General features: G+C 41.4%; 1 protein-coding gene across 3 annotated transcripts in view; it reads left to right on the top strand.

Annotated features, from left to right (window-relative positions):
• Positions 1 to 6,576: 6,576 nt before the first annotated feature.
• Positions 6,577 to 13,197, top strand: part of LOC117036262 (cytochrome P450 2C18-like) — a 34,628-nt gene continuing 28,007 nt past the window's right edge. Inside the window, exons 1-4 of one of the 3 annotated variants that reach the window (XM_033131064.1) lie at positions 6,577 to 6,701; positions 8,626 to 8,823; positions 10,044 to 10,206; positions 10,377 to 10,526. In XM_033131064.1, coding sequence (XP_032986955.1) covers positions 8,656 to 8,823; positions 10,044 to 10,206; positions 10,377 to 10,526 — 481 coding nt within the window. In that variant the 5' untranslated portion in view covers positions 6,577 to 6,701; positions 8,626 to 8,655. Of the gene's footprint in view, positions 6,702 to 8,568; positions 8,824 to 10,043; positions 10,207 to 10,376; positions 10,527 to 13,197 lie in introns of all 3 variants that reach the window. The other 2 variants (XM_033131062.1, XM_033131063.1) reach the window with 2 other exon arrangements.

Genomic DNA, 13,197 nt, shown 5'->3' with positions numbered 1-13,197 from the left:
CAGAATCCGCCTCCGTGAAGAAGGAATGGTTCTCTCCAGCCTTTCTTTCACGTCTTTGAATCGCTTTCTATAGGCCTTGAGCTCATCGGTTTCACGGTTCATCAGGTCGTTTGCTCAGAACTTCCCACCTCTTGCTGGCACGTCACAATCTGCCATGACAGCTAATTCTGAGCTGCTCTTCTTGTTTCTGTTGGTAAAGCTCAGTCATTTCGTTCCTCCCTCTCAGGATATTGATCTGTCCATTTGATACGGCTTCCTCAGTCTGGACATGTTTGTCATATCAGGTGAGCTATTTCTCACCTTCATCCATGTTTGTATAGGATGGGTTTTTCTTGTGATGTTGAAAGTTTGAATGTGCACTTGACTTTGGAGCGTCCCACTGGACTTTCCTGGTACTTCTGACGGGTCACCAACATTCTCTCCCTCTGGTGATTCCAGGTTATCACCTGTTTCACTTCCTCCCAGGAAGCTGTCAGGCCTTTGATCTGCAGCCAGCCTCCAGCAGAAACGTGACTGCGCTCTCCACTCAGGCCCCAGAGCTCAGTGTGGAGACCAGGAGCCTCTTTTCAGTTTCCCACAATAGTTTTCATTGTGTCTTAATCTTCCATTTTGGCTTGATGGGATTGGTTTCACCTTCCAGGGCCTGGATCTATTTTTTGCAGGAGCAGACACCAAATGTTGTGGGTCTGAACACTGAGGGCTTGTTTTTCCCCCATGTTTTGCTTTGGTGCACGTGATGTTCCACATCACAGGGTTGACGTGTCCAGGTCATCAGTCACGTCTGCATTTGCATCCTCTTCTCTCACAGGATGAAACTTGTTGAACATTCCATTTTGCTACAGCTCATGCTGAACTGCTACTGGCAGGTTCCTTGTCTCCCTATAGCTGAAACCTGCCTTTGACTGCCTGAAAAATTCTGCCTAAGATCAAGAGAGCGATAAGCACCTGAACCATCACAGCCACCCCAACACCTCCCATGAAGTCCAGGGACACTGAGACTTGGTGTCTCGTCATCAGTGGGTTCTGCCAGGAAACCCTTCAGCATCGTTTGCGATGGCGCCAGCGCACCTCGCAGGCAGGATGCGTTCCTACTTAGTGGCTCCTGAGGCAGAGGGCTCTGCAGCTGCTCCCATGGCCAGTTGGGCCGCACCACACTATGGAGAAAACTGAGCTGGTTCTGCACAAAATCACTCCTGTGACAGGTACCTGGGGCAGACCAAGGCTGCAGGGCTGAGAGGGCAACACCGAAGCAGTAAAAAACTCCCACACCCTCCACCCTGCCCTTAACCTTTTCTTTCCTCTACTTAAGCTTCTCCCTCTGTGGCCCCAGAGTCTGGAATGATCTCTCTCGTTGCCTATGTGGGGTCATGGCCCTTCCTTTAACAACTGTGCTGACTCTGCCCCATGTGTCCAGATCCCAGCGCAGGGCCTGGCCAGGATTAGGGGCCCAGTGCTCCACGCATGTCTGTGGGAGGAATAAATGAATGAGTGAACAAATGAAGGAGAGCAGGAGAGAAAGCCATCATTTACTATCTCTGGAAATTCACACACAATGTGCTGATTCAACAGGTACCTAAAACTCCTGTCAATGTGGAATAGAGACGCGATGAAACTTAAAATGGTGAAAAAATGTTAATAGCAAGTGACCATGTGACAACATTAATTAAAATTCACCATTTTGGACTACAAAAGATTCTCAGCATTTTGAAACAATCATATAGTATAATAGAGCACATTTCCTATAACCTCATTTGAGTATAACTAAAAGCAAAGTGTGATGTAAACAGAACAACTGCTGGGATATAACTTTTGGATCAAAGAGGGCGCCGAAACCACTAATGCACAATACTTTAAAAATACTAACCATGGCTCCGCTAATAATGTGCAGAATAGAGATAACATCATTCAATGGAGAAAATTTGTACCATTTACTACCTAACACTTATGACAAGCTTGTGAGAAGAGTCAAACAATAATGTAGAAAAAAAGTTAGAAATTGAAAAGGAACACAAAGAAGGCAGAGCAATGACAATAAGAACTTTTAGCATACAATGTTTTAGAGCTCTGAAAGTTGGAATGCTTCATACAGAAATGTAAGAATTGCTTATAGGGTGGCAAATTTTTTCCCTGAAGATTCCCAGTGAAGTCTGTGGACTCTGCAGAATGTTCCCCCAAGTAACAACTTAAACCCCAGTGGAAAAGTCACGTTCCTGGGAGATTTTGGGGCGGTTCTGTGAGCCAAATTATCACTCCCCAGAAAGGGTGCTCTGTCCTGGGAAGCTGAGAGCCTTGTGTACAAATGTGGAGGCTAAAGGTCAGATGGGAGCTGCTGTGGCCCTGAACCCCTGAACTTGCCCTCCTGGGGTGCCAAGAACAGGTCAGGCCATGTGACCCACCGGTTGGGAGGTGGGTTCTCCTGCTCGCTGGCTGTCACTAACCCATGATCCCCAGAGGGCACAGGGATGTCATGTTTATACCCTTTTCAAAGTGCGTGTCATTCCTTACATTCTCCCCTGCAGAGTATGAGAGTTGTGGTTTTTCCACTCTTTGCCAATTGTTGTGGTTTTCAGTCTTTTAACATTGAACCTTTTTGTGAGGTACGAACGGTATCTTGTTTCCATTAGTATTTCTCTGGTGTATAATGCTGCTGATCTCTTTTTCATGTGCTCCTTGTGCTTTAATTGCTTTGTTTCAGTTGTCTTTTCAAGTCTTAGGCCCATGTTTAATTTCTTTGTGTTTTTATGATTGAGAGATATTTATTGCGTATTGATTGTGGCAGTAGAGCTTGAGTGGGGAGAGGAGGGTGTTGATACAGAGGATAAGGCTGCCTTGCAATGGGACCTAGAGTCAAGGACGGTGGAGAGGGCATCCTCACGGAGGGCCAGCCAGGATGGGGTGTCGCAGTGCAGGAGAGGTGAGGCAAGCACAAGGACAGGTGGGGGAGTTTGTGGAGCCAGAGACCACCCACCTGACGAATGTCAACCTGATGGTGGCACCTTGACATGGGGAATCAGGATGAGCACAGTGAGAAGGGCTCCCTCACAGATGGGTGCCCCAGGGTGGCGTATCAGAGCCTAAGCAGTGTCCACACCCGGTGTGTCTGGCATGGTGTATTGGCGCCTTACAGGGTGAGTAGGGCATCCACAGGTAGGGTGGCCTGGTGAGGATATTGTAGGTCAAGTAGGGCAAAACTTCCTTACCCCAGGGAGGGTTTGGTGGCAGAAATAAAAGGTTGGTTCCATATAGGGGAATTAATCAAATACATAGATATACCAAGGAAAATGGGAGCCAAGTCTATCATTGTCAGTAAAGGGAGGTATAAATATGGAAAGGACGCAACCTCTTTGGTGTTGGATTCGAATAGGATGTATCAGTTTGATTTCATGCTAACCAGTATATGCAGGAAAATATAGTAATAAATGTAATACACATATTATTATATTTCTGTGTGCATATATATGCATACACACGCGCGCGCACACACACACACACACACACACACACACACACACACTCCCTAATTCTGTCCACGGAGAAGTCTGGGAGCTTCCCATAGCAATGAGCACAACTACTGCATAGATTTGACTTCTAAGCCACATTTTTAACTAAGAACCAGGGTCCTGGGAGAAATGGCTGATGGGAGCATTGGGGCAGGAGAAGTATAAATGAACCTGGACTACACTGTTGTGTAGACGGTGAGGAATTTCTCAAAGATGACTGGGGAAATGTGTAAAGAACAAAGAATCCAGTCATGCTCTTTTTCTGTGGTGTCTCGGAGGCAGTCGGCTGCTTCAGGATTGAGCTGACCGTCTCTTTCCCAGCCACTAGCTGCCAGAAACTCATGAAGTGAACGATGAATGCAAACTTCATACCTTTAATGAGAAGTGTGTGGTCACAAAGGTTGCTGCTGACGCTCTCAGTGGACACTGGAAGGGTTGTGTGATTCGAATCTTGGTGGAAACGAAAAACAAGATTTCCCCATGAAGCAGGGTGTCTTGACCCATGGCCGTGTCCACCTGCCACTGACTAGGGGCCATTCCTGTTATAGTCAAAGGAGGACTGGAGAAAGAAAGTGCAAGTCTGTTTGGGGTTGCATTGTGTATGCCAATCTGACTATTCTCAACTTGGTCATTGTGAAAAAAAGGGAGAAAGATATTCCTGGTCTCACTGGGACTACTGTGCCTCATTGACGGGTCCCAAGGAGCTAGCAGAATCCACAAACTTTTCAATCTCTCTCTTTTTTTTTAAAATTTATTGGGGTGACAATTGGTAAAATTACATAGATTTCAGGTGTACAATTCTGTATTACATCATCTATAAATCCCATTGTGTGTTCACCACCCAGAGTCAGTTCTCATTCATCACCATATATTTGTCAATCTTTTTATAGAAGATGAAGGAACGGAGGTAAGCAACCTAGCACCAAAAGCACCCAAGATTCAGCATCTTATTAGTCCACATATTCTGCAACACAAACATTGGCGTATTGCTCTGAGGAAACAGCGTGCTAAGAAAAATAAGGAGGAGACCGCAGGATATTCTAAACTTTTGGTCATGAGAATGAAGGAGGGCAAAGAAAAATGCCAGGGGTCAAATATATGGTGATGGAAGGAGAACTCACTCTGGGTGGTGAACACACAATGTGATATATAGATGATGCATTATAGAATTGTACACTTGAAACCTCTATAATTTTACTAACCAATGCCACCCCAATAAATTCAGTTTTAAAAAGAATAAATAAATAAATTTAAAAAGTGTAAATTTACTTAACTAATTACTTGATGCATATTTGGACAATCAAGATTAATGAACTTTGTTCCCTAGTTTATGTTTAGCTAGCTATCATGTTAGTACAGTACCCTAATATATTTCAAAAGGCTTTCATTGTCAAGCGTAAAGTATACTAATGTTTGATAAAGCATTAAAGGCTAGATACGAGTGTATACCACCAACTTTTCTATACACTTGGGATTTCAAAAATTACATATATATATATATATATATATAAATATTATATATATGAAAACAACAATGGGCTCATATGTGAACTATGCAAACCCTACACCAAAGAAAACTAGTGTCAATGGATACATGAATCAAAACTACAATGAAATATTACTACAGACCCATGAGAATGGTGAAATGAAAACAGACAATATAGTTAGTTTTCGGAAGAATGTAAAGCAGACAGAATTTTCATACAGAAATTCATGGTTCTCTCTATATTGTTGTTTCCTTGTTGTGCATACTTCATTCCATTTTTTCAGAAACAATTATAAATTGGTTCAAACCCTTGGATAATTTTTTAGCAGTATTGACGAAAGCTGGAAACACATGTATATACAGCAATCACACCTGTAGGTATATACTGAAGAGAAATCCAATACCTTGGGATACAAAAGAGACACGTAAAGGAATGTTATTACCAGCACTATTCATAACAACACAAATTGGAATCAACCCATCTTTCCATAACAATACAATGAAAACTATAAATGTGCAATAGATGTAAGACAGACCACTACACAGAGATCATAATTTTACTGCTATTTGCAACACTATGAATGAATTCCACCAACACAGTGTTGAATGAAGCAACTAGATACTACAAAAAGACATAATGTATGATTTCATTTACGTAAGATACACAAAGAGGCAAAACTAATCTTTGATGTGATACTGGATATATTTAGTACTCGGGAAGGTACTGAGTAGGACGAGATAAAGGGGCCTTTTGGAAACCTGGCAAAATTATTTCTCATGACCTGCGTCTCCTTTACACAATATACGTTCAGGTGGTAATTCATTGAGCTAGACATTTAACACTTCCTCTGTGAATTATGCTACACTGAAAAGGTTTCTTCAAAAAGAAACAGTGCTAATTCACAATTTTACCCTAGCTGAAGTTTGTAGTACTCTCTTATATGGAGGACTTCATGCTGATGCCTCCCTGGCCATCCATCTGGGAAGTCCCTTCAATGTGACATTCATTGAACTTGAAAGTGGAAAGCTGGGTGCTAAGACAAGGTCTTGTACTGATGAGTTCCTGATGCTTCACCTCACTGAGTCACTGAATTGACCTCATTCCAAAAACTAACGTAAGGATTAGGCTACAGATCTCTGATCCTTTCTGTCTCTGACCATCTATGACTCTTTCATTCTACAAAAGAGAAAGGGCCAGGCAGAAGCCTCAGCAAGAGAAAGGAGGAGCAGAGCAGGGCACTCATCTCTCAAGGAATAAAATGGTTGTTTTAAAGAGAGCCATTGAGTTCATTTTAACCAACACAAGGTAACACAGGCCTTTTAGAGCTGTGTCATGCAATAAATTAATGCTGCCCTTTCTCCTGGATAAAGGGTTTACCTACACCTGGACTCACAATAGTTGCAAAGGTTATAAAACTAAACTTTTCTGACCCCTGTCTTGGTCAACCTGTGTCACAATATCGACTCAATTAATGTTTATTTGATAGTTACTGATTAAGGTTAAGTCACAGAATACCAAATCATACTCAGTACACACTCAGCAAGTACTGGGAACTTGCTTGAACTGAGTGTTTTGCGTGGAAGGAAGCTGCAGAACTCCGGGGATGTGGACCTGAGCTCCAACCCTGCAGTCTGTGTGTCCTTGACATAGGTGCTGAAACTTCCAGGACAGCTTCTTCATCATTCAGGTGGGAATCATTCTACCTTAGGCAAAGGTGAGTGAGTGTATGAAAAGTAAGTGACGGATTTGTCAGCCTCCCTGTAACCATGAAGAATAAACTATATGTTATAAATGGGGTCTTGACAAGTCTTCACTTTCCTTACTAAAAGAGCTTAGAAATAACTGCACTAATCAGTTTTGGACCGATGTGATGCTATCTTGACAGAATATGTCTTTGTACAAGCATTACTGTTAGTGATGTAGTAACGTGTGTCAGTCCAGTGATATTTGGAGCCTCACAACCAGTAAGTGTTGTCTCACGTTCAAGTCTGCATGTCATGCTGGTTCTCGGCTATGAGTTTGTTCCATGAAGTCCCTGTCTTCCACGCTCCACAGAATCCATGCCTATTGTCTTTTCTGAAACCTCCCTTCCTTGCTGTGCATTCTTCATTCCATTGTTTCTGATAACGACAGGCCACAAAAGCACCAGAAGCAGCTGTTTGGGGGGTAACGGAGGTTGGGGAAGCCCTGGATGTTCCAGCTTTCCCCCTCACACTCTCTGACATGGGCTCTTCCCTCAGTGACCTGCACATGTTTCACCCCTGCACTGACAGAGAGGGCCCATCTCCATCTTTTATTTCTTCTCTTGAGAACCTATATCCGTTTTTTCCTCGGAGTCAAATAAAGGCTTCTATTTAACGTGAAGCCTATTATTTTGTGACCAGTCGGAGGGTGCACATTCAGAGAAACAAATGTTTTGGGGTTTGGTTTTGTTTTCCTACCATTGTGCTCGAAGCAGCTGTGTTGTAAGCCACAGTGCACCACACAATGGGCATTAGAAAATACAAGTTCAAATCGTAGTTTTGTTACTAATGAGCAGTGTGACGCTGGATGGGTGTCCTGTTCTCTCTGAGTTTCCCTTTCTCCATTTGAAAAATAAAAATTAATAATTCCTTTTTGCGGTGTTTTTTTTTGGTGAGGTGAGACTTTAGTGTTATAACGTGTCAATGTATTGTTGCTCTAGTTTTATATCCCACACATGAGTGAAGTCATATGGTCCTTGACTTTTTCTGTCTGACTTAATTCACCTAGCATGGTAATCTCAGGATCCACCCATGTTGTCACAAATCACAGTGTTTCATCTTTTCTTATGGCCAAGTAATATACCATTGTATATATGCAAGAAACGAAAATGACAAAGAAACAAATGAAACTCATAGATACAAGCAACAGTTAGTGGTTACCAGAGGGTAACAGGGAAGAGGAGGTGATAGAAGAAGGTAAAGGGGGTCAAATCTATGGTGATGGAAGGAGAACTCACTCTGGGTGGCAAACACACAATGTGATATATAGATGATGCATTATAGAATTGTACACTTGTAACCTATATAATTTTACTAACCAATGTCACCCCAATAAATTCAGTTTTAAAAAGAATAAATAAATAAATTTAAAAAGTGTAAATTTACTTAGCTAATTACTTGATGATGCATATTTGGACATTCAAGATTAATGAACTTTGTTCCCTAGTTTATGTTTATCTAGCTATCATGATAGTACAGTACCCTAATATATTTCCAAAGGCTTTCATTGTCAAGGGTAAAGTATATTAATGTTTGATAAAGCATTAAAGGATAGATAAGGACTTTTTTATACAAAGATTGACCCCTAAGTTATAAATTCTCAACTGGTCATTAATCTGAGAATCCAGAATATTGAGCAATTGTTTTGATCACTGTGTTTACTTCGTTGGTTCTCAACCACACGTGGTGTTTTGAAGAATAGTTAATACCTGAGCTCTACCCCAAACGTGTTAAACCAGAATCTCCAAGGTGTAGCGTTGCAAAGAAGGAGAACAGTGGGGCAAAGATTTTTATAAAAAGAGATTGAAGTATATAGATCTATCTGATTAATTACCTTAGGAGTCTAAGAGGCACATGTTGAATAGCACGGAGAATCCCAGAAGTTTGCATTTTAAGCTCACAGTTGTCTAAGAAGAGGAAGCTGCAATGGATCCAGCTGTCTTCCTGGTGTTCTGCCTCTGCTGTTTGCTTCTCCTTTCACTGTGGAAACAGAACTCTGGGAAGGGGAACCTCCCGCCGGGCCCCACTCCTCTCCCAGTTATTGGAAATATCCTGCAGCTAGATGTGAAGAACATCAGCAAATCCTTAAGCAATGTAAGTATGTTTTATGTTCCTCCAGCAGCTTGCAAAGGTAACGTAAATTAACATCTACTTTTAGGTAAAATATAGTTATTAAAATACATTTAAATAAATTTTAATATATTAAAATAATTGAAATATTTAAATAATTATTTTAATTAATCACTGGGGACTTAATAGTCCTCAATGAGTATTATTTTTGATTTGTCCTCGTCAAGAATAGAATGAAATAGTGTTCTGAGCGTGAGATACACTTAGGTGTTTGTCTGGTGGAATCAAAATAATAAAATGGCAAAAGATGGGAGACCTGCTCTTTTTTGTTTCACCACCATTTACTACGACTTTTGGCTGAAGGTAAATGGTAAGGGAAGTGTTTTTGATTAGTGATTTCATTCAAGAAGTCATCTACCCTGTAAACCGTGTGTTTGGTTCAGAACAGCCATGAAAATTGAACTTCTCTGAAGAAGCCAGTTAATGCCCGATGTCAGGAAATAGCTTGTGATTAGGACCAGGGTGAGAGAAAAAAGTGACCAGGGCCACTGGATGGTGACAGGATCCTTTTTCCTCTGCACACAGCTGCTGTCCGTACCCTATAAATGCTGCAGGTGACAGAAATTGTTCTTCCAGGAGATGCTGCGTGTCCGGGCACTGCCTCTGTGGGGCTCACACGCCTTCTGTGCTAGTGATACCAGCGGATCACACCTGGGCTGGGCCTTTGAGGCACCTGGGGTGATATGAAAACACAGATTTCCAGTATTCATCACAGGGCTACTGAATCAGAATTCTGATGGGAACAGTGGTACCGGTGATCCTGAGCTAGGCAGCTGGGCTTTGGTCCCAAGGTGGGCATCGAGGAGCGATGGGCTCAAGGATCAGAGGTCCACTAAGAAGAGGTTCCAATTTCAGTCTTTTAGGTAGTAGCAAGGGGATGCTGGAAAGGAATTGGAATTCTTTGACATCGGTTTCCTTATTTATAAGTGGGGCAAATGAACCTACTGAAGGTGCTGCTTTGAGGATCCGTTGTAATCTGTACTCTCATTACCCAACTCATTGCCTGGCACATAAGTGGCAGTTGTTAACATTCACCCTCATAGTTATGAATTAAATTCAGAAAGATTTTAGGCTGTATGTTGCAGAATAAAAACAAAAGTAGGGTGATGATATCATACTGAATCCGGCACAAAATATTATTAGATAGTGATTTCTTTTGCTGATATCTGCATCTCCTTTCCCAGCTCTCAAAAGTCTATGGCCCTGTGTTCACCGTGTATTTTGGCATGAACCCCACTGTGGTGCTGTATGGATATGAAGCAGTGAAGGAAGCCCTGATTGATCTGGGAGAGGACTTTTCTGGAAGAGGCAAATTCCCAGTGGCTGAAAGAATTAATAAAGGGTTTGGTAGGTGTGCATGTATGCACGTTCAGCATTGGTAATGGGGGTGGGGAGGATGGAAAATAGGAATGTGAATATCTCCTGTGCAAAGCTTGGCCCATCACGTGACTGCCAGGTGTCAGCTTCCACCTCCTTGCCTAGGACCTCCCTTCCAGTTTCTGCTTCCCTCCTTGTAGGAGTGCTTTTCAGCAATGGAAAGAGATGGAAGGAGATGCGGCGCTTCTCTCTGATGACCCTACGGAATTTCGGGATGGGGAAGAGGAGCATTGAAGACCGCGTTCAGGAGGAAGCCCGCTGTCTGGTGGAGGAGTTGAGAAAAACCAATGGTGGGTGACTCTATACTCTGCTTCTCTGCAACTCTGACCTCAACAGACTGTTCTCTTCTCTGATCACATCCTTGGAAGCATTTCAGGGGGACCATATGGGTAGTCGCCACCAGCCCTCATGTGGAGGAGAGAGGGTTTGCAGCAGAGACGCACGGGAGGTTTTGTGTATCTATACTAGCTGTGTGTGTAGACCCATGATTGTGCATACAGTGTGGGAATAAAAGGTCACTTAATCCAAATCTGCCCCAGTTTTGTTTTCAAATCAGAAATCATGAAGAATCATTTTGAGTCATTTCTTGAAAGAGGGAGCAATGTTTTTCCTAAAGCATAAATGTGGTTTATTTATTCCAGAGCATGGTAAGGTGAGATTTGTCAAGTGGACATAGTGGGAATGACCTCATCAGATTCTTACAGAGCATGTAATAAGTGACATGTGCTTTCACATAATTGGCCTATATTTATATGGTCAACGTCACAGACATATTGAAGCTTACTTCCAAATTCCATGCCTACAGTTCTGGCCAGTAGTGATACTTTTCTATGGTTTTAATGCCTAGGACTCCCTTACTGCAGCCCTCATTAATTGTGCCTTCCATGTAAAGAACTGTTTTATTTTATTTCATTTTCAATTATAGTTAACATACAATATTATATTAGTTTCAGGTGTACAACATAGTGATTGACATTTGCATAATGTATGAAGTGATCACCCCAGTAAGTGTAGTACCCACCTGACTCCATGCATAGTTATCACAATATTATTGACTATATTCCCTATGCTGTACTTTACATCCCTGTGACTATTTTATAACTACCAATTTGTACTTCTTAATGCCTTCACCTTTTTACCCATTTCCCCAACCCCTTTTTTATCTAACAGCCATCAAAATGTTCTGTGTATCTATGAGTTTGTTTCTGTTTTGTTTGTTCGTTTATTTTGTTATTTATATTCCACACAGAAGTGAGATCGTATGATATTTGTTTTTCTCTGTCTGACTTATTTCATTGAGCATAATACCCTCTATGTCCACCTATGTTGTTGCAAATTGTAAGATTTCATTCTTTTTTTTATGGCTGAGTAATGTTTCATTTTATATATATATATATATATATATATATATATATATATATATATATATATACACACACACACCACATCTTCTTCATCCATTTGTCTATTGATGGACATTTCAGTTGCTTCCATGTCTTGACTATTGTAAATAGTGCTGCAATGAACATAGGGGTGCATATATCTTTTCATATTAGTATTGTGGATTTCTTTGGATCAATACCCGGAAGTGGAATTACTGGGTCATCTGGTAGTTCTATTTTTAATTTTTTGGAGGAACCTCCAAACCCGTTTCCATCGAACCTGTGCCAATTTACATTCCCTCCATCAGTGCATGAGGGTTCCCTTTCTCCACATCTTTTCTAGCACTTGTTGTATAAACAACTATTTTAAAACTATCAGCTTGAGTTATTTAATGTTGCTCGCTATTTACTATATTGTTTTATGTATTTTAAGAAATAGATGCTGTAGCATATTCCTGAAAATTACACAACTCTTTACCCTGCTGTCCCTATTAGTTGGCTCTGTTTTCAGCTTTCCTTATATTCCTCTCCCCCTGTGTTGGTATATTAATCATGTCTTTTTAATTTTCTCTGTTTCATGATGCTTTGACATCCTGGGGGCCTTGCAGACCCAGAGAGCCACTACCCCTCTCAGGGTTAGCTAATTCTTAAATAGAGCAAATATCTTGTCTGTGAACATGCCTTCGATTTGTAAACCAAACTATCCAAAGCCCATAGCCTGGTCACCTCCTTTATCAGACTCTCACACACCAAGCCAATATTCTCCTTGCCTGAAATCAGCCCAGGACCAGTTACTGAACAACTAGGGGCCACCCCTATATCCCAGAGCCCTCCCCTCCCGTCCCCAAATTTTTCAAACTATCCAATCATAAGTTTACTAAGCATACCTACCGGGCCTTGCTCATTCCTTCCCATGGAAACTCCAGCATAGGCTTTGGCCCATACTTTCCCCTAGTTCCTTCTGCCTCTTAACCAGCCTTGGTGTTTCCCCATGTAGCCCTGCAAGTTGCGTCCCCTCCTCTCAGGAACTGAGAGTAGCAAACTGTCTTTTCAATGGCTATTGTCTCCTGATCTATTGGTCTCACCATCCGAATAAAAATAAAATCCCAAGTGCATTTTAAATTGTATTTTGGGTTAGAACTTTTATGGTAATTATTTACTTTTTGCCAGCTCTAATGACCTATGAAGTGCTTGTCACCATGAGTCTGATTTTCAGTCTGGATTCCAAATTACCCTGTTATTTAATTCTCTCTCAAAAGAAATAAAAGGAAAGATTAAAAATCACATTTTAGCTGTGAATCACACAGGCAAAGAATTCTCAAGTCTTTCCCAAATTGTCCCCTTACCTTCTAAAATAAAAGATTTTCTGAAAGGTTAGTGTCCTAGCATGTTTCAGCTGAAAAGGAGCCAGGCATAGGAGCAGTTAGCTAAACAGGTTTCCTATTATTTAATTCCTTATCATTTATTTCTTCACAATACTTTTGATTTAAGTCACCCTTGATTACATCTGTGATATGAATTTGGGGGCTTTTTGCTTATAAAGTTTATTGACCATTTGATTTTAGCAATTTCATTTAAA

The sequence above is a fragment of the Rhinolophus ferrumequinum genome, chromosome 16, assembly GCF_004115265.2.
Source record: "Rhinolophus ferrumequinum isolate MPI-CBG mRhiFer1 chromosome 16, mRhiFer1_v1.p, whole genome shotgun sequence".
NCBI classification, from domain to species: domain Eukaryota; kingdom Metazoa; phylum Chordata; class Mammalia; order Chiroptera; family Rhinolophidae; genus Rhinolophus; species Rhinolophus ferrumequinum.
The sequence above is the reverse complement of the archived record's forward strand: the minus strand, read 5'-3'. Positions and strand labels throughout refer to the sequence as shown.